Here is a 27,210-nt window from a genome sequence, read left to right as displayed (position 1 = left end):
AGAAAGCCCGTTTAAGAAGTAGGTAGTGATTCACACACAGAGCACATAGAAGATCAAATACAGAACAAAGTATTTAACGTGTACTTTAGTTACAATGGGATTTGAGAAACTAGTAAATTAAATGATTTTAAGATGAAGTTTATGATGTTCTACTCTAATGGCAAAATAAACTACGTGATTAAAGTGGAAATTTCGAGATTAAAGTTGACATTTCATGCTTTTTTCCCACTGTGTGCCTATTTTTTTTTTTGTCTGTACCCTAATAAGCTTTCATATGACACTCAGACGGTGGGCTACGACTAGCCTTTTCACGGTGACTTTGATATGTGACTTTTTTTTTTATTTCGGGCACTGTGCGACTTTGTGAACTTGAGCTTTCAAGTTTCTCCGACACTCTGTCACTCGATCAACTTTCTTTTGTTGATTATACCACTATTTAAACCAACAAATAGTACGTTTTTTCCTTTGCCTCCACTTGGTATTCGCTGAAATTCTTATATTTTGTCCAGTGCTTTTCCCATTGCCTTTTCACAGAAGGCTATTTATATCGATTTGCATATTCAAAGAGGCATAATTCTGGGAGGAGTTGGGGCGGGACAGAAGGTGCGTGCACGTGCATTACTTTTCACGCTGATCGGATTTATGTAGTGGAAGAACGTGGAAGTTTGCGTGCGCACAGATTCCTGCATCTGGATTTTTCTGTGCGTATGCACATTCCCGCTTTTGTGCTTATGCCATGTTATAGTGTGAGTTCTACGCACGCCGTTATACATGAGGCCCCTGGACCCTGCACTGGATTAATCATGTTTGATTAAAGAAGAATGGGGGCTACACTTAAATTCAGTGACACTGTATTTGGTTTATTGAAATGAGATGGCTATAGTTTGCCCTGTTGGCACAAATGTCTAGTCAGATTTTCATCAATTGTTTGTAATGTTTGCTGGTACAAGATTTGCATCCACTGTTGCTGTAGGCGAAACTCCCTGCAATCCTTTTGTGGACTAAACAGGATCAAAATTAGTGAATATATGGATTGTTGTTAGTAATACTTTTCACTCAACACTTTTTTTGAATTATGGTGTGGTTCTGTTAATTTTTTACCTTTTTTCAATCAGTTCATTGTATTTATTTTCTCAGGCTTCCAAACAACCTCGTTCTAATTGATTGGCTGTTGGAATTTAATAAAAAAGTTGAATATTAGAGGTCTGTTTGGACAGGTGGACAGAAGAACGTCTCATTCTTATGGATATATGCAAATTATTTATTCATATTATTATCGCACATTTCAAATATTTAATTCATCAAGACATGCTTTGCAAAAATAAAAATACAATTAACCTTTAAATATATAATTAATTAGAACATTAGTATAGTTTTAACAAGAGTAGGCCATTTAACCGAACAAAGCTAGTCATTGTGTTCGGCTAATTTATGTAAAATAACATGAAGTCAAGTTATGAAGGTTCACAAAGCCCTACTGTCTATCACACTACTTGGCAGTTTATTTCATGTGCCTATAGTTGTTGTGTGATGAAACTTTGTAACATTTATGCAAAATCTGTCCTTAATAATTTCCATCTTTGTCACTGTCGGCTTCTTAAGGAACTCGTTTGTAAATAATAGCCTGTATCCACTCTACAACTGTAATTCCTTTGATAATTATGAACTGTTCATTCATGCTGCCTATTAATCTCTCCAAAATGTATGCACTGTATTAAGTACGATGCTTATGATGCAAAGATTTCACAGTGTGTCTTCATTTTAAAACTTTTAGTGAACTTTAAAACAATACCGTTCATATAAAAATAAAGGGACAAAATTGATAATGCACAGAGAAAAATAAAATGACTTTTTCACATGAACATAAATATATAGAAACCTAAAGAAATGTAAATACGATCTGAGACTTAAACAGAAACATTAAAAGCAACATGTTATTTTATTTTGTCTGTGGATCATCAGCTTTTTTTGTTGATTTATGTGTGACACGTTTTGCTGAGTTTCACTTACTGTAAGTGTTAAAACAAAGACACTTAGAATGTAGGATCTTTCATTATATGTCATACTTAATGCCGTAACCTTTCCAGTAGCAGAAGAATTTTTGAAAATCACAGCAACAATTTGTAGTCAGAAAACTGTATGCCTCTTTAATGTTACTTCGGAAATACACCATAATATTAAGCTGATATGCTATAGAGGATAAAACAAAATTTTCATTATCTATTTAGCTAAAACTTACATTCTGCTATAATTAAGCAAACAGTTAAATGTGTTTTTAACATTAACTTACTTTAATTGGCTCTTACAATCTCTTTTTCAGTTTACTTCAACTGAAAAGGTTCTGCTTCTTCAATCGTTCCTCAGCACAACCTTGGAATCAGACTAGTTTCTCTTCTCTGAAGTTTTTCTAGTGCTGTTACATCTTTTATGGAATATGAAAACCAAAACTTTACACAGTACTAAAGATGAGGCGTTACTAATGTGTTATTAGGTGTTTTTGCATATAATGCACAAATCACCTATTGTGATAGCTATGTATGTCCGTCCGTCTATCTGTCTGCATGAAACAACTTGGCTCCCCATGGACAAATTTTGTTGAAATGTGGCACACTTATACTTCCAAGAAAATTTGTTGTTCAATTTTTGTTGAGATATCTTGAACAGATTGTGCTGCACACAGTTTTAAAATTCCAAATCTCCCATTGAAAAGTAGTATTTGCAAACTAATTCATCTGTCTTAAAATGGGTAAACACTCTGTGCAACTTTACCTACGAATTAGTTTACTGTTTCAATTTACCTCTGATAGATGCTACTGATGGCAAACAGATCCCCTGTACAAGTTAATGAAAAAATATCAGATTGCGTGCACCAGTTAGGAAGTTGCAGTCACTGGCTGATTGCATAGGACGTCCAGCTCGACATGTGCAGAAACAGCTGCATCTTGCTTCTCCTATTGCTTTAATTAGTAACAGGTACAGTAAGTTAAAGTATCTTACTAACCACAAAAATATAAAATGGAAGCAAGGAGAACAAAGGGCTCATATCTAGATATGAATGAAATACAACACTGCGGCATGTAAGCTGTTGTGCAAAGAGCAAAAAAATGTTTAGTTAGTACTTTTATTTACCTTACACTAACTTGAGCTTACAGCTCCATTATATGCAAACTACAGTATAATGATTTACTACTTCACTTTCACTATAATTTCCTAGGGTGACCAGACATTCAGGTGACAGGGATAGTCCCGGTTTCGGGTTATTCATCCCAATAAATAACTGAAAAATATTAGAATGTCATGGTTGTAAGAAGTGACTCATGTAGTAAAACATTGCTCAGCTGAAACAAACACCCTCACAATATATTTACAACAGCACCTATGAAACTCAAAAGGGGATCCATTCATACCTGATCTCCCAACTCGGCGTAATATGTGTATAATAGTGTGGTCCAAACTCCGGCAGGGAATGCTTGTGTAAGAATTGTTGTTAAATTTGAATATTATTGCCAGGATGACTAAGAAGAAGACAAAATCAGACAGCACTGTCATTTACAGTATTTGGTTCTACTTCAAGCACTGTGTGAAATCCTAAGTGTTCATGTGTGATTTTTTTTTTTCGTTACCATGAGCCGTCACTGATGGTGATGACATGAAGCAATCATTAAACAAATGAGGATGGGATTTATGAGTGGGAATACATGCTACACAATTGTCCTGGTATGGGACTTTGAAAATCTGTTTATCCTACAGTTTACCATCAGACGGCCACATTAACAATATATCAGTAATGGTCTGTCACTGTAATAAAGTTTGCCTTTCACTTACCTTAATTCCTAACTTGTCATAACAAAGTCCCATTTCGTGAAAATTACTATGCCCAGACATGCTTAAACACAAAAGGAATTACAGAAAGGTCTTAATTATTTATTTATGTTAATTGGCAATTGCAAATTGTCACTGTGTGTGAATATGGCGCGCGTGTGTGTGTGTGCTTACACAGCCACGTTACTATAATCCTTGAAGATTGTGGTTTGACGTGAACCTGCTAGAAGATGCTAAGACGTCCCTGTAAAAAAGTACATTTGGATGACAGCATATGTTGGCCCAAAATTTGTACAATTTTAAGCCTGTCAGACTTGCCAAAAAATAAGATTTCAATATTCAAATTATAAATAAGTAAATATTCAAATATATTCTGTGGTTGAGTGAGGAATGACAAGCTGCAATGAATAAATGTTGGGGCACCAACCCGGTTGTCCCCATTTAATTCTTGAAGGCTTTTTTTTACTGGCAGAATAAACAGCTGTTCTGTGATGCAGAAAACAATAAAACAAAAGCAGATCACCTCCTAGCAATTAAGCATACGGTTTTCCAAAATGTAGATTAGGAGGATGGAGCTTTGTCCTGCTGGGTGCTCTGATCACAGAATGCCACCTCCGTACAGGCAGTGAACTAGATGAGGCGGAGTCAGCTGGCTTCATTGGGCATCTTCTCAGCGCCGTGAAAGGAAAAGAAGAGGACATGATTAGTGGCAGTGCCCTCTCTTGTCCCAGGGTAACATTACCTTGTATGAATCTGGAGGGCGACCCTTTGATGTGCATGCCTGATTATTTGAACTTAGGTTAATGATTCTAAGCATTTGATAAAAGTTTTTATGTGCCTTTTTTATATTTCGTTATTATCTGTCGACAGCAAAAACAAGCACTAACTGATAAAAAGAAAATTCCTAATGGTACTCCATCAACTGTTATTTAAATATAAGAGCCAATAAAATCCTGAGTAGCTGCACCTTATAAAAGAGAAGCAACTGCACCGCCATCTTGTTTTTGTCTTGTACCGATGACTGGGTGTGCGCAAATCTTAAACCAATCAGCCTGTTTGGAGTGACTCACCCCTGTCAATCAACTCTTCCTATGGGGTGACTTGCGGTCTCACAAAAAGTGTTTTCCCTGGGCTCCACCCCAGAGGATTTTAAAGTGTTACAGCAAAAGGAAAATCAGAATTATGGCAGTTGTTTTTCATTTGCTTAAATGAGAAAGTCTTAGCATTAAACAGTCAAGAATCTTGGGCTGAAGATTGAACACAACAGAATGAGATGCAAAATGATACTTTTTAGAGCACCGAAGAAGCATTTGGAAAAAATATTCTGAGCTCACTCGTAGATCAGAATATGTTGTGAAGGGGTCTGGCTGTAAGATCTAATAATGAAGTGAACAAGCTAGCCATCAATATTACAAAAAAGCTGATTGTGGAATGTGGTGGGTTGGCACCCTGCCTGGGATTGGTTTCTGCCTTGTGCCCTGTGATGGGCTGGGATTGGCTCCAGCAGACCCCCGTGACCGTGTTCGGATTCAGCGGGTTGGAAGATAGATGGATGGATGATTGTGGAAGTGAAGTGAAGTAACTCAATGCCAAAATTAATTTGGGTAAAACAAATGACCGTTATTTACAATTGAATATCAGCATTTGCCTTGGAAAAGACTTTTTTTAAAATAAACTTGAATTATAGTGAATAACAATGTTCGATTTGACAGCCCTAGAACATATCTTTCTGCAATAACGGCACCATCAAAGTGGTGCAAGTTACCCATGCAGTGGGCACTGACACACCTCCAATAACATGGCAAGCTCCTTATATACTAGAACACTATGGCCTCACCTGTCTACCTGTTTCACACGACCTTGTTTTTTTTAACTTGATCCTAAACTACCCTGTTCCAAATTTTTTGGAATATCAATTTCAGAATAAATGCATAAAACAGTGCAGTTGTTTAACTAAAACATGATATACTTTGTCTTTATATTGTTTTTGTTTGAATACAAGCCCAAGTAAATTTACAAATCACTCCTTTTTATTTTTATTAGCACTGTCCATACTGTCCTAATGTTTTTGGAATTTGGGTTGTAGTAAAATACTCTATTGAAATCAAATACTGTAATAACAATAATAATTATTATTACAGTAATCCCTCCTCCATCGCGGGGGTTGCGTTCCAGAGCCACCCGCGAAATAAGAAAATCTGCGAAGTAGAAACCATATGTTTATATGGTTATTTTTATATTGTCATGCTTGGGTCACAGATTTGCACAGAAACACAGGAGGTTGTAGAGAGACAGGAACGTTATTCAAACACTGCAAACAAACATTTGTCTCTTTTTCAAAAGTTTAAACTGTGCTCCATGACAAGACAGAGATGACAGTTCTGTCTCACAATTAAAAGAATGCAAACATATCTTCCTCTTCAAAGGAGTGCGCGTCAGGAGCACAGACTGTCAGAAAGAGAGAGGAAAGCAAACAAATCAATAGGGCTGTTTGGCTTTTAAGTATGCGAAGCACTGCCGGTACAAAGCTGTTGAAGGCGGCAGCTCACACCCCCTCCATCAGGATCATCAGGGAGAGAGAGAGAGAGAGAGAGAGAGAGACAGAGAAAAACAAACAGTCAAAAATCAATACGTGCCCTTTGAGCTTTTAAGCATGCGAAGCACCGTGCAGCATGTCGCTTCACGAAGCAGCTGCACAGAACATAGCAACGTGAAGATAATCTTTCAGCATTTTTAGATGAGCGTCCGTATCGTCTAGGTGTGCGAACAGCCCCCCTGCTCACACCCCCTACGTCAGGATCAGAGAAAGTCAGCGCAAGAGAGAGAGAGAGAGAAAAGTAAGTTGGGTTTCTTCTCAGCCAACTGCCAATAGCGTCCCTTGTATGAAATCAACTGGGCAAACCAACTGAGGAAGCATGTACCAGAAATTAAAAGACCCATTGTCCCCAGAAATCCGTGAACCAGCAAAAAATCCGCGATATATATTTAAATATGCTTACATATAAAATCCGCGATGGAGTGAAGCCGCGAAAGGCGAAGCGCGATATAGCGTGGGATCACTGTATTCAGCAGACATCTTTATCCAAGGTGACTTACAAAACAAGTTAAATGCAAACAAGAATGAAGGTACAAGAATGAAAGCAACAGACAACAATATAAAAAAATGAGCACAAAGGAATCAGAACTCTTATATAATTATACCTGAAGCCACAAAAATCAGTATCCTAACCTCTTTGTCATTTCAGCAGCATCTACCATGTAGGAGAGAAATTTAAGGTCGGTTCAGGTTAGGTTGGGGAGCATGCACTGGTATAGTGCCTTGCCACACCCACCACACAATGAAACAGCTCAGTGATCCTGGTTGGCAACCCCCCAGGCAGACACGCGATCCAGTCCCACCCTCTGGAAATGACCATCCATCTGCAACAGCCAGGTGTGACGTGGGTGTCCCTTTGGCCTGATTCAGCTCCTGCAAGTCGAATCACTCTCAGGGAATCACTCCACATGGCTGTAGTGCCATAACTGACACTCCCTTGCAATACAGGCAAAGTGCCTCATTTAGGACTCTGTGAGCAACTGCTCGTTTGACAAAAAGTCAAACCAGAGGTACTCAACCTAAACAGAAACTAAGCAGTTCCAAAATATTTAACAAAAAAAGATGTGTTTTCAAAAGACTCCTAAACACAAGTAAATTGGGTTCCAATCAAATGGATAAATCGTTCCAGAGCTTTGAAGAAAGAATGGGGAAAGCATGGTCCAGGCTTGGAAATTTCTGGCAAGAGGAAGGATGGTCAGCAGACAGGCAGAGGCAGATCGGAAACTTCTTGAGGGGACGTAAGGCGAGACCAAGGATTGGAAATATTGATGAGCAGAACCATTCAGAGAACTGTAGGTCAAGGCAAGGGCTTTAAACTGGATACTTGCAGCATTAGAAAAAGGAACCTTAACAAAACAATACAGAAGAACACACCAGGATTACATTGCTGCCTCAACAGAGTGCCTATCCAACACGCATATAGTATAATCGTTTGGTGTTTGTTGGAACTGGAAGCTGCATGCCACCGAGAGATGTTAATTTGAACTCCTGATCTTCAATGGCTGACGAAGATGCTTTGCATTGTTGAGTCACTTCCCGACTTCAGCAATATTTTTTTTTTCTCATCGACTTAAAGAGTGTAATAGGCAGTGGTGTGCTTTATTTGTTCTCTTTTAGCCCGAGGGGTATCTTCATGCATGCTGGAGACCAATTTTCTGCCTTTAATGTCAGGGTGGCACAAAAGGATTTACTAAGTTGAAGCATGGCTTAATTATCATTTTCCTTTTTGCCATGTAGGGGGTGCTTCTTTGTTCAAATCTGTGGTCATTCTGAAGATCTGTGACAATGCTGTCGTTGAAGGCACTGAAAGTAGCTGAGATCATCTGCTATCCTATGCCATTCCGAATTTTTATTAGGGAGAAACACATGCAAGGATTCCTGTACTTAAGCACATAATTTACAAATGAGAGGGAGCTCATTCAGTTCATTAAGCTCATTTGGTTAACTAGTAGTTAATTTATTCTAGCATCTCATCCACATGTTTTAAAGGGCTGACAGGTTTTTGAGCTTCATCTGTATGAAACAGTAGTTTTGTTCTAACTTTGCACAGCCCTTTTGTGAAATGTAAAGTGCTTCTTGGTGTTGACTCCTTTCTCCTTTGTGTGTGCTGGATGTTTCTGAGTAGATGATTAAATATTTAACTGAAAAGATTCTTCTGGATCAGCATCTCGGAGAAATTTAAAGACTAGGATTATGTCTCCACATCTCTTTGCCGCAGTCTTTCAAAGTAGGCTGTTTCCCTTAATCTAAGGATGCATTTGGTTGCCTTTTTGTATAGAGCTCCTTGTGCTTTTATATGCCATTTTATGCCTGGTAAAAAAAGACAACCCAAATGTTCCAGATGCAGTTGTATTTATGTATTACAGAGTGCCAATTTCTGTATCTTCTGTGTTAATAAGTTCGTTTACTGAACTGTCCATATACACAACTTGCCCCAGATGCATCAGATGAAACACAAAAACCCAAATCTTGGCAGAGCAACCCATGATGCATGCATTCACACACTTGCCCTTGGTCAAATAAGCCAAACTCAAAGCTGTCTATTACACTAAATGTTGTGTCTTTGAGAAGAGGGTGGAAGTTGGAGTACCCTGAAAAGTACAGTGAAGTACCTAAGCTGACACAGGAAGAACTTGCAAATTGTGAACTCAGAGACGGCTGGGATTCGGACCAAGCTGCCTGAAGCTGTGAAGCAGGACCCTTTAACCCTGCAACACCAGGGTTAACGGGTCCTGCTAAAGAAAACAGGCAGGAATGAACTTTTTTACATACCTTGATCTTAATTTTTGAGTTGTTTAAAATTTCGGAGCAGAAAAACGTGCCTCTTTTTTATGTGTTGCTTCCATTTAATTAACTGCAAATAAAGAAGAACGCTAAAGCTGGGGGAAAGTGTTTAGACCTCACTGGTTCTCGGAGATTCATGCTGTCTCTGATACAGAAGCTTTTTCTTGGCATCCTTTAGCTGACATATCAATCCTTTCCTCTGGAGCTTAAGGCCTGATTGACTTCTTTTGCTGTAGTGGCAGGGAGTTTTGATTTCTTGTGCGCACACGTTACATCAATTCAACTCCCTCTCCTTGTCATTACTGGATTGATGCATGTTGATCGACTAGATGGCAGCCCCCTTCAGGCCTGTACCTGAGCTGTGTTAAATACACTTTGAAGTCACTCGTGTTTACCTTGCCAGTCCTATCAGGGCTCTACTTCTCAAGCCTCTGAACAATATCCAGGTGCACATCTACTTTTAAATTTTGACATTTTGGGATATGAGCTGGAACAGTTTGTGTGTGTGTGTAAGCTTAAGGAAGTTCTCCTCAGACTTAGAGACATGGCACCTTTTATGTTTTGTTTGAGGTCTTTTTGCTGTGTGCCTTAGTATTAGGGCCTGGCTTACTCTGAGAGGCAGATGAAAAGAAACACTGCTAAGATTTTTTTATGTGATTTCACAAATCTTTTACCAGTGTACATTGTGGTTCCTCGTCTGGTTTGTATTAGGTTATGAGAGAGAGGGCAATGTCACCAGAGTGACTCAGGACAGGAGAAGTGTGTGATGTGGGCCAAAGCAATGGGACTGCATTTCAACAAGCTATTATGGTGATGATGACACTTTAGTGAGTCCCGGCTTTAATGCTCTGGAAGCTGCTTGAATTTTTTTTATATTTTTGTAGTTCTTTGTTAACATTTTAAGAGTGAAGGGATGTAAGGAGAATGTTCATTTTTTACAGCACTTCTGTATGGTAAGCTATTGGACATTGGAAGGTGATGTCAGGCATGCATCCTCACAGAAGCAAAGTAATGGTACAGTAATGTATTGCACTTCTCTTTGTGTACCACATACCTCTTTGCTTAAGTGCCAAGCGGGGTGAGACACAGACATGACAAAGTGGTAAACAAAGCCATTTTAATGACAAGTCCATTATTTCAACATAGTGGTCAAAAATATTAAGCAGAAGATCATCTACAATAAATTAGTAGTACCTTGGCAATTTTGTTTTTCCAAAGACACCCTCAAGAATAAATAGAAATTCAAAAAACAAGAAAGGTGAAATACAAAACAAGATCTCAAAATCCCAAAACAATGAAGCAAAAGATAAAATATACCATAAAAATATTCAAATCATTAGATGTTCTTAGAGTGTGGCTGTGCGTAGTAGTTGCGGTAAACGCTAGGAAGTTAACACTCAAGTAAAGCCATCATCCCAGGCTCCCATTTTTCCATTTCATGTACTCTATACGGTAAACACTGCAATATGACAGACCCCAATGGGCGTAGTCTGGGGCAAAAAGGCATGTGAAAGGAAGGACTAGGGCAAGGCCCCAGTTCATGCCTCAGTGGTGATTCTTGTGTTATTTGGTGCTTGAACAAAGCACGCACTGTGTAATGCAAGCTTTGATATGTGAAATACTGATACAGTGTTTCACACGTACAAAATTTTACTTTATTCTGTGGGTCTCATATGTCACAGAATGCAGCTTGTTTTTAATATTATCTCTCATAGTCAGTGCAACCAAACATTATAGTTCAATTTTTGCAGCTGGTGTTTGGTTCTTCATATTATTTCTCCTTTTATTATCACACAAAACTAATGCAACTTGTTCCAAAAACATGCTAATTTTTGTCCAACACATGTTATTACAGTTGCCTCCTTGATATGACCCTTGTCATCAGTTCTCCACCTCACACTGTATATACTCGTCATTTTTTTTCCATTCAGCATCTTTAACACTAAATCTCAGTAAGTAGAAATTGTTCATTTGTGATACTTCAGCTTGTCCAGTGGTCTTTCCTTGCCCATTTTATGCCATGCCCGCACTTTGGACCAAGTGCACAGTATCTCTAGCCATGTTTTCCATTTTTAGTTGCAGGGCAACCGTAATTACCTGGAAGATAGCACAGCTGGATGACTCACTGTGATTTTTGTTTTTTGTTTCTTTGCTGTAGTGTTTTCTTTTAGTTTGATTTTCCTTAATAACTTTCTTACTGTTAATCATTTTCTTTTAGTATCCAGTGCTAGTTTATGTTATGTTTTAGTCAGGGTCACTACATTAAATTACTTTTCCCTATCCTTTTTGTTCATTTTTGGTCATTTGGTGAATATTATTTATATTAAGGTTGCTGTTTATAAATGTTATTTGTATAATTATTTTTTATGAGTTTTGTTTATTGCTTGGTTTCTATGTGTAGACACTTGTTATGTGATGTCCCTTATGTTTTGTGGTTGGTTCCTCAGGAGGCAGGGCCACCTGTCCTTCATTGTTGAGGAACTGCTCCCTGCTCTATAAAGCTGATGGGAAATGCAGACCCTCAGCATTACCTACTTTTTACTCTGTGTATTCTTCTATTTTTTCTATTCTTTGTTAATAAATCTTCAGTTGTATATAGATTTTGGGTAGTGATGCTCCAACTGATTGATAATGGTTAAGTTCATTTTTTTTCTGAACCTGCTTTTCTACACTTTACAATGATGTAGTCATGCTCTTTTATGTGAGATATTACAATAGTTAAGGAATCACATGTATCATTTTCTGGAAACAGAGAGCCAACATTCAGACTTTTGGAAAGAGTGAGACAGGAATATTGGATTTTACATTAAAGAAAATGAGAAACTGAGAAAGGGGAATGGGAGGAATCATCCTGTGCATGGAGAAGAACTGCAGAGTGTAAGAAAAGAGAGCAATTGCAGGGCACACACACACACACATCCATGCTCATAAACACTGGAGGTAACTTGGAGCCCCCATTAACCTAACCTGCATGTGCTTGGCGATATAGAAAGAATACCAGAGAACCTGGAGAAAAGACCACACACTTCTAGAACATGCAGACACTATGCAGACAATGACTGGGTATGAGATTAGTAGCAGTAGAGTGTTGTACCGTGTTAGCCATAGATTGATACAGGAGAAAGTAGAGTGAAATGACACCTTTTATTGGCTAACTAAGTAGATTACAAATGCAAGCTTTCAAGGCAGCTAAGGCCCCTTCATCAGGTTACACCTTGAAGGGGTCTTAGTTGCCTCGAAAGCTTGCATTTGTAATCTATTTAGTTAGCCAATTAAAAGGTGTTATTTCACCCTACTTTCTCCTGGGTATGAGATTCAAATAATTGCCCCCACCATGTCACTCCAAGTAGATACTTATGTTATTCATTTTTGCTTTTTTCATGCAACCCTAAAGGGCTTTTACTTATAATTAAACAAACTAACCAGATTGCTGCTCTGCTGCTTTTCTCACTTCCTAACAATTTTAAAAACATTTACATTTTTGTAGGTTTAAGAAAATGACCTCTTGTGACTGTTGTTTAGAATTAACGTCAGACTGAAGATTTTTAAACAGTGATGCACAAGTGAAAATATTGGAGGGTTTGGCCAAAAATAGTCCCTTTTCACTTGATTACACCAATGCATATTCTGCAAAGGAGCATATTCTTATGAATTGTTCAGCGTTGACAGGTGTAGCTAGAGGGTAATGAAGAGCAAACAAAAATAATCTTGCTTGAATCATGTTACTTGGGATTTAATGAGCTGGATACAGTACAAAGAGTAGTCCTGTATTAAATGTACATACGTACATGTTTAGTGGTCAACAAGCTTTTTTTCTCAATATCACTTGGTTGTCTGTGTGCTAAATTTCATTTCCATCTATAAAATTTCAATTTTTTTATTCCTGCAATTTAACGTCACACTGATTTGTTTGCCAGCTTCAGAGGCTGGTATTAATTGGCATAGCTTTATGATCAATAAGATTAAGATGCAACTTAATATGTGCAGTGTCTTGATTAGATTCAGTTATTTCAGTTACATCTAATTATATCAGATTATTATATTTTAGCATTTCTTTGGAGGTGGCACGTTCTCCTTGAATTTCATTTGCATATTTCAGTTACAACAAAATTGTCTGAGAATGAGTGGTCATGGCATCTGTTAGTGTACCCTGTGATAATCCTGCCCAGGGTTGGTGGCTTCTTCACTTTTAATGCTGTGAGAACATGCTTTGGCTCCCTGTGACCCTTTAAAATCTTTAAGAAAATACACTAGAGAGTGTTCAAGTTCTCTAATTTAAGATAACAAAATAAATATTTTAATTATTTGTAAATTTTTATTATTTTTTTTTATAACTGGACAAACCAATACCAGTATATGTTGATGAAATGAAATATTGCAGTGAGCCTATGACTAAGAGTTAGCTTCTTGGCTGACAGAATTGAATAACTACTGACTTTTCGCAGTGCACAGAGAGCTAAAGGCAATTTCAGGAAATGGACTTCTGGGATTGCTGAACTCACCCTCATTCTACAAAACTCAGCATATTCAGTCTCCTTTTATATGCGCTGTTCAGGCCATAATGACCTGCTGATTGGTGATTTTACTACCATGTAGCCTGTGTTTTATATGTTGCCCCCTTTGTGTAGGATTTAGCAATGACAGTGTAAAAAAATCGGAAGTGGTCTCCCCTAGACTTTCTTGTATCCTTTTATATGGGGATGGATATTTGAGGAGTAAACCATAAGAAAATTATTATATTTTTATGGTATGTACATTAAAGAACCATCAACAACAAATCAAATCAATCGTATATTGAACATTTATTATAAAAGTAAAGTTGAATAAATCAGACTCAGCAGCTGCATGAATAAAAGGTAAAGCAATCTACATTTTGTACCAAATACTTGTATGCAAAATTTGGTTGACCTAAGTGAAAGCGTACTCAAGTTATTGTGTTTACATACACACAGAGACATAATTCAAAAAATGGTATTATCTGACTCAGGGAGGTCTAAAACGTCAAGATTCATCAAAAACTCAAAAGTGGAATTTTTGGAGGATTCCAGTACTTTCCCTGTACTTTGTATATGAGAAAGTCAGGGAGGTCTAAAACGAAAAACAGAAGTGAGTGAAATCATCTTCATCAAGAGAATATGCCTTGGACTGCTGCATATCTGAGATGATTCTACAAGCAGAAAGTCAATTCACCTGTGCGGTTTCACATACGGCCCAAGATTCTCCTGTTGTGGATATGAATAAAAATGTGACAACAGTAGGCAAGTCTGCAAATCAAATACTCATTTGCGTTTGAGCGTGTTTAATTTTCATTCACAAGAAGTGGTATATTTAACAGTATTTTTGTAAAAATACATGTGTTTGGGATGTTGTGGACAAATAGTTTGACATGTGGATTATACAACACTAGCTGTGTAAGCCCATGCTGTAAAAAGCCCGGGGTCCTAAAAACTATTGAAATCGTCAGAAAAAAAATTGAAATGTAGAGATGTCAGGTAATTGAAAAGAACTATTCTGGGCATCTCTCTCCTAGGAGGTTTCATTTTGCCAACGTGCTCGCACCGTTTGTGCATTAGCAGCTAAGCAAGTGACTCTTTCTTCTGAGGTTTTGTTTTGCCGACGTGCTGGCCTCGCTTGTGTATCCTTGGAAGTGGAGCCCTTACTCCAACTTCACTTCTCACTTCTGGGCTAGACAGACACACACACACTTCCGTAGACGTTTATATATAAGATGAGTAATGTGAAATTTTTTTCAAGGATGTTTTTCATATTATTTCCGGTTGTCCAGTGTTGGTCACCAAAGACACCTGTCACAAATTTTGTTACCTCTGTTCTGAAAAAAAAAAAAACTAACATTAAAAATGTTTTCCCGGCCCTCAGTACAAAATACGAGAGTCTATAGAAATATATATAAAAATATATCAAAATATTTTTTGCTGGAGTATTTTGTTAATTGTTGGTTGATCAATTCGTGTCATCTCTCTATTATAAAAGAAAATCTTGAGACAAGACTTTTTCTAAGAGATTTTGTCAAGTCCTACCCTCCTCTCAACCATTTACAACAATGCCCACGGTCCTATCACCGGTCATTCGTGTGAATGCTTTTTGTTGCTTTTGTTCCTGTGCTCTCAGCTCTTATAAATTTTTACGTTTTCCTAACTTTAAGTTCCCAATAAAAGAAGACTTATTATGTCAAAATCTTATTGATGAATTTCATCCTGAAGGGTTATCAACAAAAGAAAGGAGTACACGGGCAATCTTAGCACCGTGAAACGATGAAGACAAATGAATTAACGTGAAAATTGTTGATCGGTTACACAGCAATGACATGTAAAATTTTAATAGGCAACAAGAAAGGTAATGTAGTACATCTTCCCCAGATAACATTAGACACAAAAGGAGATCTTGATATGCCATTCATATTAAAACGTTTACAGTTTCCCGTTAGAATAGCTTTTGCTATGACAATTAACAAATCACAGGGACAAACATTCGAAAAAGTCGGTTTATTTATTAGAGAGAAAGAAAACAATATTCACTCATGGGCAGTTATACGTTGCATTGTCACGATGTAAGTCCAAACACGGATTCAAAATTCAATGCAATATTGACGAAAAGTTAATAAAAAAAATGTTTTTACTGAAGTTTTACAGTAAAAGTGTAAGCTTAAAAAGTGTTTGCATGTTAATTTCAAATTCCAAACAGAATGAAAACATATAACGCAACGAATACCTCTAACGCAACTTGAAACATAATTTTCTTTCAATTTATTACGTTTTACTATTTTTTGCTATGGTTAATTATTTGCTGTAATGTAAAATAGTTATTTCTATTATGCATATGTAACAATTCCCATGAAAATAACAATCTGTTTAAATTGTACATCCACTTCCCCATATGCGAGCGGCTGATCTGCGAAGTGGCTAGAGCGTAGTGCTTGCCTGGGGGTTGGCAAGCAAAGCAAGCAGGGGGCAGAGCCCCCTAGTATTTCTTAAATTTAAACTTTTGAAAGAAGTTCCATATAGATAAGTAAAATCAATGTTGAAATGTCCATCCTAAACTGTTGGCTATAATGGACTGTGATGGACAGCAGATCATTGTGGTGCTTTGCCGATGAATTATGATGTTAGGGAAATAACTAAAGTATTATAATCTGCAGACAATGCAGTTGTAAGTTTGTTTGTAATGTAACACATAAATACTAAATACATGAATATTCACTGCATGTACGACGGATTACAGAGCCACGCTTAGAGACCTGCATTCCTCTTTCTTTCATCCATCCATCCATCCATTATCTAACCCGCTGAATCCGAACACAGGGTCACGGGGGTCCGCTGGAGCCAATCCCACTTTCTTTCATTCATTTGTAAATAAGCTAAGAAACCTTTGCTTTCATTTTTTTTACACTTATGGTTTTAAAAATTACTTAACTGACCTGTTGTAACTTCAAGCAGCTTGAGAAGTGAGTTGGTATGGTAGAGGTTCACGCAAGCCACTGATGAGAAGTTGTGTTTGTATGCACGACTCTGTTGTCATTTTAATAACTTAAGTTACGGATGCGGTGGGTTGGCACCCTGCCCGGGATTGGTTCCTGCCTTGTGCCCTGTGTTGGCTGGGATTGGCTCCAGCGGACCCCCGTGACCCTGTGTTCGGATTCAGCGGGTTGGAAAATGGATGGATGGAAGTTACGGATTTGTATTTTATTTATCTCTCTATATATAAAATCCAACAACTGTCTGTCTGTCTTCTCTAATTGCACTAAGCATCATAGTTTGGTTGCAGCACCGATTTACTCACGTGATTCCAAAAGACAGGCTGCGTGTAGAGGGGAGGTGGAGATGGGACCGCAGAAGTAGGGAACCACGCGGGGCCCTCCTCACTCATGCATCAGCCTCCATTCAAGTCACTCTACCTCTCGCCACATGTTGGAGCAAACCTTGCCTCAGCATAGCTAGCGATACCTGTTTGTTCAACAGACATTATCTTCTAAAGAGTAACGTTTGACGTTTTTGAGAGAGAGAGATCACAGCTACATGTGTTTTAGAGGGTACCTGCTCATTGGCAGGGATATCACGGCCATGTGCTCTTCTCCCCACGCAGGGGACACACTCCTGTCAGAGCTGAATATGATCAGATACAGTGGGAACATTTCACATTGGAGCATACCTACCTTCCGCTTGGCCAGAGATGCCTTGCCAACTTTTTATATTTTTGGCAAAGAGATCACAGCTACATTCTCGCCCTTGATAGCAAAACCAAAAATGTTATACAGTATATCAAGAGGCCCTCGGATATGGAAGCTATTAATACAAATTCTTCTCAATACCAATTACATTTTTAAAAATTTTTTTATTGAATTTTAAAGTTTGTCCTGTTCCACTACTACGCGGGCGCAGCCGTGGGGGTCAGCTAGTTTATAATAAATATAAATAAGTAACAGTAAATTATTCAGAAATGGAGATCACACCGAATGTTTTCCCGTTTTAAAATTGACGATTTTAAAAAGTTACCAATGCTTTTAAATAGGTGTTTTTCAGATTTAAAAAAAAATTGAACTGCAAGCTCAATTAAAGAAAAATTAATAATGAATAAAACATTTCCTTGAAGATCAAGTGTACCAAATTTCAAGAAAATCGGTCAGCTGCAGTCTGGGTTGTTTCAGGTAAATGAACTTGATTGGGACAGTAGATGCTTTTCACATTATGTGTGAATGTGTATTAGCAAATACAGTTAGTGGCCCAGTTGAGCTGTAGCATAGTTGTACCTGCCCAAACTGCAATTTGCTGAAACCACAACCTGTAGTCTGCTCCGTTCAAGTGTCGTGTCTGCCACTGCAGCTGTTTGCCGACAGGCAGAGAAACAGATGGAGAGTGAACATAAGAAACATTTCAAAATAAAATACAGATAGATGTAGGCTTTTAAACATTTTTTCACCATGTTTCTGCACTTTAGTAAGCTGGCTGCCCTGGGATTTCCTGTTCTCCATCTTCTGTGGCCTCCCTCATGATCTCATCCCTCATCACAGTATACTTCTTCCCTCTGTCACTCTCTGCCTTTGGCCCCATGTGCCCAAACCTCCTCCTCTTGCTTCTCCACAGGACACAACTTCTCGGCCTCTTCTCGGACACAACTTCCTCGGCCCTTCTTCCCATGTTTCTCTCATCTCTTCATTTTCTTCAACTAAACTTTGTACAGTACATCCACCTAATCATTTGCATCTTTTTCATTTCTGATTGTGCTGCATATTAATTGGCCACCTCTCACTCGCAGAGAGCTCCTTGTGCACAAAGTTTGCATAACCTTTTCCCTTTAATGTCAGAGACTATTCATTAGACATTACAGTGGAGGATGCTGCCCAGATCTTCATCTATGCATGTCTGACATCCTTATTCAATATGTTGTCTGGCAGATAACCCATGCTTACTCGAAAACTGGTCTGTGGCTGATGTGTACGCATCACGCAAGTTTACTGTAATAATCTAAAAATTAAAATAAATAGATATGCTTGCTAACTAGAAGACAATTTCACAACATTGGGGTAAGCGGACACTTAAATGATATACTGCGTAGTAAATATTCAATTAATTAAATGTAACAATAGAACAAAATAAATATAAGTAAATGATTCTTTTAATTAATCAGTTTTATCCACAATAAAACACAACATGTACACCTGATAGGTTACAAATATCACATTATATTACAAATATATTTTTTTTCATTGTCTATATAAGATAATCATAAGTCATGTATAAATATAACACATCATGTGACAACAGGGGAATTGTAACACCCAATGTCAGAATAATTAAAATAATTACATGAAACAGGGAACAAAAAGATACAGAGTACATTCTAATGAAAATGATCAATAGGACATCATTAAAATGATCAATAGATAATCAATAAACTTAAAAAAGAAGATCACCATGAAAGAAACGCATAATGAATAAACATCTGACTCCCTTGTAATATACTGTTTTCCAATATTAATGCAAACACCCAGACCAATTAAATTAGAGTGTCCAGTTAGCCTAATTAACGTAACCCACACAGACAAATGGAACATGCATGCAGACTCTGCACACACTACGTGACTGGGCTGGAATTCAAACCCAGTATCCTGGACTTGTGGGATAGGAAGACATTGTTAAGCTGATGGGACATACTGAAAGTACTAACAGGCAGAATGATTTGGGAAATGGGGTACAGAGTAGAACTAGTGATGTTTTTAGGAAAATGTATTTGCAACTGGCTGGTGATTAGCCGATCGCATCATTTCGGATCATTTCATTAGCAGTGCAAACAAGCCAAATAGCCACTTTGTCTGAAACTTGCCTCGATTTTTACTTGCTACAACTGTTATTCCTACTGCCAGTGTGGTGCAGTGGTGAAGACTTTGGACTTCAAACCCTGAGGTTGTGGTTTCAAATCCCGCCAATAACATGGTGTGATCCGGAGCAAGTCACATTACCTGCCTGTGCTCCAATTGGAAAAAGAAATGTAACCAATTGTATCTCAAATGTTGTATGTCGCTTTGGATTAAGGCGTCGACCAAATAAATAAACGTGAATGTGTTCATAACAGTAGGCATATGCAAGATTTCCCCCGCTACCTTCAAATGTATAATCTGATTAGAAAATTGATGGTCTGATGCTTAAATTGACATCTGTAGATGTGCTCAATACAATCAGAGAATAAATTGAATTCAAAGACTCCATTCCTTTTTAGGGACATTATTTCTCCTCTTACAACTTTGTCACACTTCATGTTGAATGATTGAAACTCACGTTTGATTAGTCACATCATTGTGCTCACAAAGCATGCATGAATCTATTTTTAAGCTAACTCTGTAATGGGGTAAAAGTGTCAATAACAAAAATCTATTTTTGCGTGTTTTGGCTTTTGTAAATTGGCAGTAAAGAACAGATGGCGCAGTGGTTGAGCTGCTGCCTTGAAGTAAAGAGACCAGGGTTCACATCCCGGGTCCTCCCTGTGTCTGCATGGGTGTCCTTCCATTATCCAAAGACCTCTAGGTTAGGTGAACTGGCAAATCTAAACTGGCCCAAATGTGTATGTGTTCGCCCTATAATGGACTGGTGCCCTGTCAGGGGTTTGTTCCTGCTCTGTGCCCTATGCTAGCTGGGAAAGGCTCCATCACAGATCACACCTGATCTGAATTAAACATATGAGAAACTGCCATGACATAATAAGCACAGTCATGTGCTGAAATTCTCCTGCCTCACACCCAAATTTTTTTTAAAAATGTCATTTGTATTGAGAAGAATTTAAATTGATAGCTTTTGTATGTGATGGCCTGTTGATATACAATATTTTTGGTTTTGCTATCAGGGGCGAGAATGTAGTTGTGATGTCTTTGCCAAAAATGTAAAAAGTTGGCGAGGTATCTCTGGCCAAGCGGAAAGTAGGTACGCTCCAATGTCAAATGTTTGCACTGTATCTGATCATGTTCAGCTCTGACGGCAAGTGCATGTGGCCGTGATATCTCTGGCAATCAGCAGCTACCATCTAAAAAACATCGTAGCTGTGATCTCTCTCTCAAAAACGTCAAACGCTGCTCCTTACTGTACTAATCTCTAGATGATAATGTCTGCTGATCAAACAGGTATTGATAGCTAAGCGGAGGCAAGGTACACTCCAACACGTGGCGAGAGGTAGAGCGACTTGAATGGAGGCTGGCTGCCTGTGTCTTGGATTCGCGATGCCATAAGTAAACTATAATACTTAGCTCGATGAGAAAAGTCGCAAAAACAACCAGAATGTTCAAGCAAATTATAGAAAAAAACCCGATCTAAATCCGTTAAGTACTTCTCTCGTGAAAAGCGGACAGACAAACATACAGACAGACATTGGATTTTATATATATATAGAGATGTTGTTTTTATTTACATTTTTCTCACATATTATTGCACATTCCACAGTAATTCGTCTACTTGCAATCACATGTGACTGCGGTACTAACTTTCACTCAGTATTACTGATATTGTAGTAAAGCTACAACCACTGTGTTTTGGGAACTTTGGTAGTGACTTGGTTCTCGTGATATCCCTACTTTGGACGTTTTGACCTCTTAGCTACTACTTAGATGGCAGCATCAGGTGCAGAGCAAAACTCACCCTGAACGGGACCCAAGCTTGAATTGAGCTCCATTGTAACTACACAGAAATTAAAACCATATTCCTGGAGCTGAGAGGCATTTGTGCTAACCACTCCAGAACCAAGTTGATACAAATATTAGATTTTGATCATCCTAATGTTCATTTGCTGCAGTTGTATTTTTTTTTTGTCAGGCAATGTGCCATGCAAAGCCTTGTGTTTCCATCACTATGTTGTAAGTAGTTACTGTCATTTGCAAAAGGATACCTGAACATGTGCAAACTGTGCTACAGCTTGTTTATATATTAGACATCAAAGCTTTTCTTGTTAATGTGCACAGATTTTGCTAAGCGTTTAATGTATGATGACAATGCCATTGAACCCATCATCCATGTGTATCAAGTGAATGTAAATAACTGTTCTGTACCACTGTACCTGTAAAGTACTTTGAGATGGTATTTGCTGTCGATGGGCACTACATAAGTTAAATTTATTTTTTGAGCTTGATGTTAGAAATAGTCAGTTTCATTTAGTGCGTACATGTGAATCTGATGAGGACTGATAAAATGTATTCAGTTGTTGATAACAAACAGATACGCTTGGTTGTCTCCTTTTACTGTTAAGAATTTCCATCTCTCTTTGTCTTGTGTTTCCACAGGGGCAAATTATGCCAGCAGCACCAGAGCTCCTCTCCCTGGTGACATACCAGCCCTTCAGTCCAACGCTTCCACCACACCCAAGCCAACTGCTCTCTCCTGGCAAGCTGCAATTGATGCTGCTCGACAGGTTAAGGCCTCGCAAGCCATGAGTGCCACCACCCCTGCACCTGTTGGATCACTATCCCAAAGAAAACGGCAGCAATATGCCAAGAGCAAGAAGCAAGGTGGCAGTGCAAACAGTCGACCTCCCCGCGCACTCTTCTGTTTAAATCTGAACAACCCCATCAGGAGAGCCTGCATCAGCCTCGTAGAATGGAAGTATCCTTTGGGAATGGTGGGGGAAGGACGTGAGTTGGGATTAGGGTTATCTGTGAGATCCAATGACTTTAATGTTAATTTTCAGAGGCTGCAGCAGAGGTGGGTGGCAGCCGTTGTTACCTTGCTATTTAAAACATCTTGGCATCTTCTGCTGCTACAAGGTCATGGCCTAGAAGAATCGCAAATAATATAGTGGTGAGTGAGAGAACGTAGTGCCTCACAGTTGATGTTAGATCTGTCTCTGTTATGAGATCATCTCAATACCATCCACAGGCAGCTAATTGCAACCCTGGAGACCAGTGATCGACACACCTTCTGTCTCTGGGGCAGTCAGAGATGATGATGATGATTTAGGGAGCTGGATTGACACTAGAGGCTTGGAGGGTAGGTGGGGTGCAGAGTCCAAGTTTTAAAAGATATGTTTTTTATTTTTTCAAATCAGTTATTTCTACACAATCATGGTACACATCACTTTGCCACATAAAATTGCATCCCAAAGTGAAGCATTTATTTTTATAAAATGTAAATATTCCTTATCTCTTCTTGCAGCTTACAATGAGGCTTAAGGGTACACTGGTTCCTTAAAACTTACTAAATAGGTCAGTTTTTAATAAAACTTACCAAATAGTTCAGTTTTTCAAGCCACATTTTAGACATCTGTTTCTTGAGATTACACTCACATTGTGAAACAGAGTAACCATCCTCTTTTAAGAAGGTAAAATGCAAACCATTGTTCTGAGATTCATCCATTTTCAAAGGAGACCAGCTGTGTATGCCACTGTAGGAGGAGAACAGGCATCCCGACCGGATCAAAGGATATCCAATTTCCCGGATGGGATGCAAATGCGATGATGCAAGTAAATTGGCTGGAGGGACAAGGAAATAAATTGGTACCCGGCCAGTAGTCTATAGCAGATGGACTGACAAAAGCCTAGGATTTGGAGTGGTTCCATCCTCCATACTCCAAGTGGGAGTGGTCCTCATATGGGAACCCAGTGGGGACACCCACAGGGGTGCTTGGGAGATGGAGTCCAGAAGTGCAGCCCCGTCGGGGTCCCTAGGTACTGAAAGAGGGCGTTGTCATGGGAGGACCCCCTGTTTGAGTCTAGAAAACATGATCAGCAAGTCTTTGATAGGCTGCAACAAAATGATGAAAGAACGGGCGCATTTTTTTCTCACAAGCTGGGTGGGTGAGTGTTAGTTAGTTAATTAGTTACTCGAAGGATTTCAAGATTTAATATGCACAAGTGGTAACACTGCAAAAGCAGCCCAAACCAGAAAAGACGGCTGGCAAAAAGTGGCCGACAAATTAAACGCGTGTGCATTGTACTTACTAAAAGCAGCGTTACAGATTTTACAAATGTTCATTTTTTCCCTCTGCTTAAAAAACATTAAAAAAGCGGCGTGATTATGCGGCGTATACTACGCCGCAGGTTGGTATGCAGCGTGTAAAACAGTTTGTCGCGGATAATTTGCCTTTTACTTTAACACGAAGACAATTTCCTGTTAGATTTGCCTTTGCGATGACAATTAATAAGGCACAGGGCCAAACTTTCAAAAAGATGTGCATGTATCTGCCAAAACCAGTTTTCAGTCACGGACAGTTGTATGTTGCTCTCTCCAGAGTTCCATCTTTTCATTCACTTACTGGTATGCCTGCAGGAATACGTGCAGCGAGCGAGCGACACACACATACATACAGGTGCGTGCAAGAGAGAGCGAGCGCTGGACGCATAAGAATAAGAATACTGCATTACATTGATATACCGGTGTTTTCAGTATTCAAAGTGCTATCCACACAGGGAGAAACCGGGAAGTGAACCCAAAATCTTCCACAGTCTCCTTACTGCAAAGCAGCAACACTACCTCTGCGCTACAAGGCAGTTAAAGAATGCACCGGGCTCGATTTTGTTTTCACTTCTGTTTACAGCGATCGGATCGTAGCGTGCATTATTGCAATGTTACTTTTCTTGGTGGCTTATTACATTACGGATGTTACACATGTTAATTTTTTTCCGTGTGCTTAAAAGACATTAAAAAAGTGTTTCTCAACTGTGACTCCGGAACAACTCAGTACGCAAGCTATATTAAGCATCAACAACGAAGACTCGCTACACCTTAATGAACAAGTGTTGAAACTTATCCCTACCGACGAAGTAACTTTCACCAGCGTGGCCTCCATCATCACAGACGATCCCCCTTTCAGTCACGGACAATTGTATGTTGCTCTCTCCAGAGGTCCATCTTTTCATTCACTCACAGTGGTATCCACAAACCCACCCCATTTGGACAACTGTGTCGTTCAGGAAGTGTTCACCCATCAATACATAATTATGTGGCGCATGCTACGCTGCGGGTTGGCTAGTAACATTTATTTCCAAAGCTTATTTTCATACACATAATGTAGCTCAAAGTGTTTTACAACATGTCAAAGAAATAGTTACAAAAAAGAAAAACAAGTTAAAATTTGTCAAGAATAGTAATGAATAAGTCATAAAAAATAAATCAATATGAAGTTACATAATACAGATATATAATTAGTACAAAAGCAGTAACCTTATATGTAATATCTTATTCTAAGTCTCTAAAGATGAGTCTGATGATAAGCGAGGCTAAAAAATGAAATCTGCAGGGTCCCAAGGCCAAAAGACTGCCCAGCTCCCACTTGGCATTCTACATAAATGTTCTTAAGTCATTCCTCATTGTTTCTAGGCTTTGTCACAGAGGGTTTGACACAGAAGATCTTGTGGACTGCTGGGGCACCTGCCTTCATCTGAGTGTCACAGGTGGCTGGCTACATAGTTCCTCAATCAGGTGGCAAAGCACCACCACAGAAAAAATGGAAAAGAAAGCAGAGATAAGTGGAGATTTTTAAAGACTGCAAATTCCTAAAGAATTTAATTCTATATGTATAGTCTATTAAGAGTAATGTAGCTGCAAAACAGCAAATTAAAAAATTAAAAGATTTATGATGCATAACAGCACTAACCATTTCTTTTATACTTAGCTCTTTTAATAATATGCAGAACATCATTAGAAGATCTGATATTACAACTTGGAGTGTAGGAGGTAAAATATAGGAAGGAGCAGGATTATTTAAAACTTTACATATGATTATTAGTATTATACAAACAATTCTAAAGAATGCAGGTTACCAATCTAATGAGGCTAAAACTGGTAAGATGTGCTCACATTTACTTTCTGTGTTTATTCTTGCTGCTGCATTCTGAACTAACTGCAGTCAATCATTGTCTTCCTCAGGTAGTGCTGTTAGGAGAATGTTACAGTATTCTTGTCGACTAGAAACAAAAGAGTGAATTAATTTCTCAGTAGCTTGCATTGTTATAAGTACTCTAAGCTTTGCAATGTTCCTTAACTGAAAAAATGCAGTCCTTTTAATCTGGTTAATGTGCGTTTTAAAGTTTAGGTCACAGTCCATGATTATGCCTGAATTCTTTACCTCTGCCTTGACTTTAAAGCTAGGGGATTAAATTTCTTTCTGTTACTCTTATTATGTCCATTTTTGCACTTGACTAGAATTTCAGTTTTTTTCCCCCCAAGTAGTTTGAAAAAATTACTGCTCATCCATACAGAAATACAAGTAAGTCATTGGATCAGAGAATCCAGAGTGTCAGGGTCATCTTAGGCTGTAGATATGTAAAGCTGCGTGTCATCTGCATAACTTGTCTTTTGATATAACCTGACCTAATGGGAGCATATAGATTGAAAAAGGCAGCAAGCCCAGAGCAGATCCTTATAGTACACAGTATACAATATCATGAACCTCCAAACTACAATCACCACCACAGCTAACAAAGACTTTCCCACCTGTTAAATAAGGATGAAACAAGCTTAAAACAATATCAGAGATCCATCCATCCATCCATTGTCTCCCGCTTATCCGAGGTCGGGTCGCGGGGACAGCAGCTTGAGCAGAGATGCCCAGACTTCCCTCTCCCCGGCCACTTCTTCTAGCTCTTCCGGGAGAATCCCAAGGCGTTCCCAGGCCAGTCGAGAGACATAGTCCCTCCAACGTGTCCTGGGTCTTCCCCGGGGCCTCCTCCCGGTTGGACGTGCCCGGAACACCTCACCAGGGAGGCGTCCAGGAGGCATCCTGATCAGATGCCCAAGCCACCTCATCTGACTCCTCTCGATGCGGAGGAGCAGCGGCTCTACTCTGAGCCCCTTCCGGATGACTGAGCTTCTCACCCTATCTTTAAGGGAAAGCCCAGACACCCTGCGGAGGAAACTCATTTCAGCCGCTTGTATTCGCGATCTCGTTCTTTCGGTCACTACCCATAGTTCATGACCATAGGTGAGGGTAGGAACATAGATCGACTGGTAAACTGAGAGCTTCGCTTTGCGGCTCAGCTCCTTTTTCACCACGACAGACCAATGCAGAGCCCGCATTACTGCGGATGCCGCACCGATCCGCCTGTCGATCTCATGCTCCATTCTTCCCTCACTCGTGAACAAGACCCCGAGATATTTGAACTCCTCCACTTGGGGCAGGATCTCGCTACCAACCCTGAGAGGGCACTCCACCCTTTTCCGGCTGAGGACCATGGTCTCGGATTTGGAGGTGCTGATTCTCATCCCAGCCGCTTCACACTCGGCTGCGAACCGATCCAGAGAGAGCTGAAGATCACGGCCTGATGAAGCAAACAGGACAACATCATCTGCAAAAAGCAGTGACCCAATCCTGAGTCCACCAAACCGGACCCCCTCAACGCCCTGGCTGTGCCTAGAAATTCTGTCCATAAAAGTTATGAACAGAATCGGTGACAAAGGGCAGCCCTGGCGGAGTCCAACTCTCACTGGAAACGGGTTCAACTTACTGCCGGCAATGCGGACCAGGCTCTGGCACCGATCGTACAGGGACTGAACAGCCCTTATCAGGGGGTCCGGTACCCC

At 39.2% G+C, this 27,210-nt stretch overlaps 1 protein-coding gene across 1 annotated transcript in view; it reads left to right on the top strand.

Annotated features, from left to right (window-relative positions):
• Positions 1-27,210, top strand: part of cacna1db (calcium channel, voltage-dependent, L type, alpha 1D subunit, b) — a 325,356-nt gene that overhangs the window by 42,368 nt on the left and 255,778 nt on the right. The window contains exon 2 of the mRNA XM_051921058.1: positions 21,978-22,296. Within this exon, the coding sequence (XP_051777018.1) occupies positions 21,978-22,296 (319 nt within the window). The remainder of the gene's footprint in view (positions 1-21,977; positions 22,297-27,210) is intronic.

Source organism: Erpetoichthys calabaricus, chromosome 18 (assembly GCF_900747795.2).
Source record: "Erpetoichthys calabaricus chromosome 18, fErpCal1.3, whole genome shotgun sequence".
Lineage (NCBI taxonomy): Eukaryota > Metazoa > Chordata > Cladistia > Polypteriformes > Polypteridae > Erpetoichthys > Erpetoichthys calabaricus.
The sequence above is the reverse complement of the archived record's forward strand: the minus strand, read 5'-3'. Positions and strand labels throughout refer to the sequence as shown.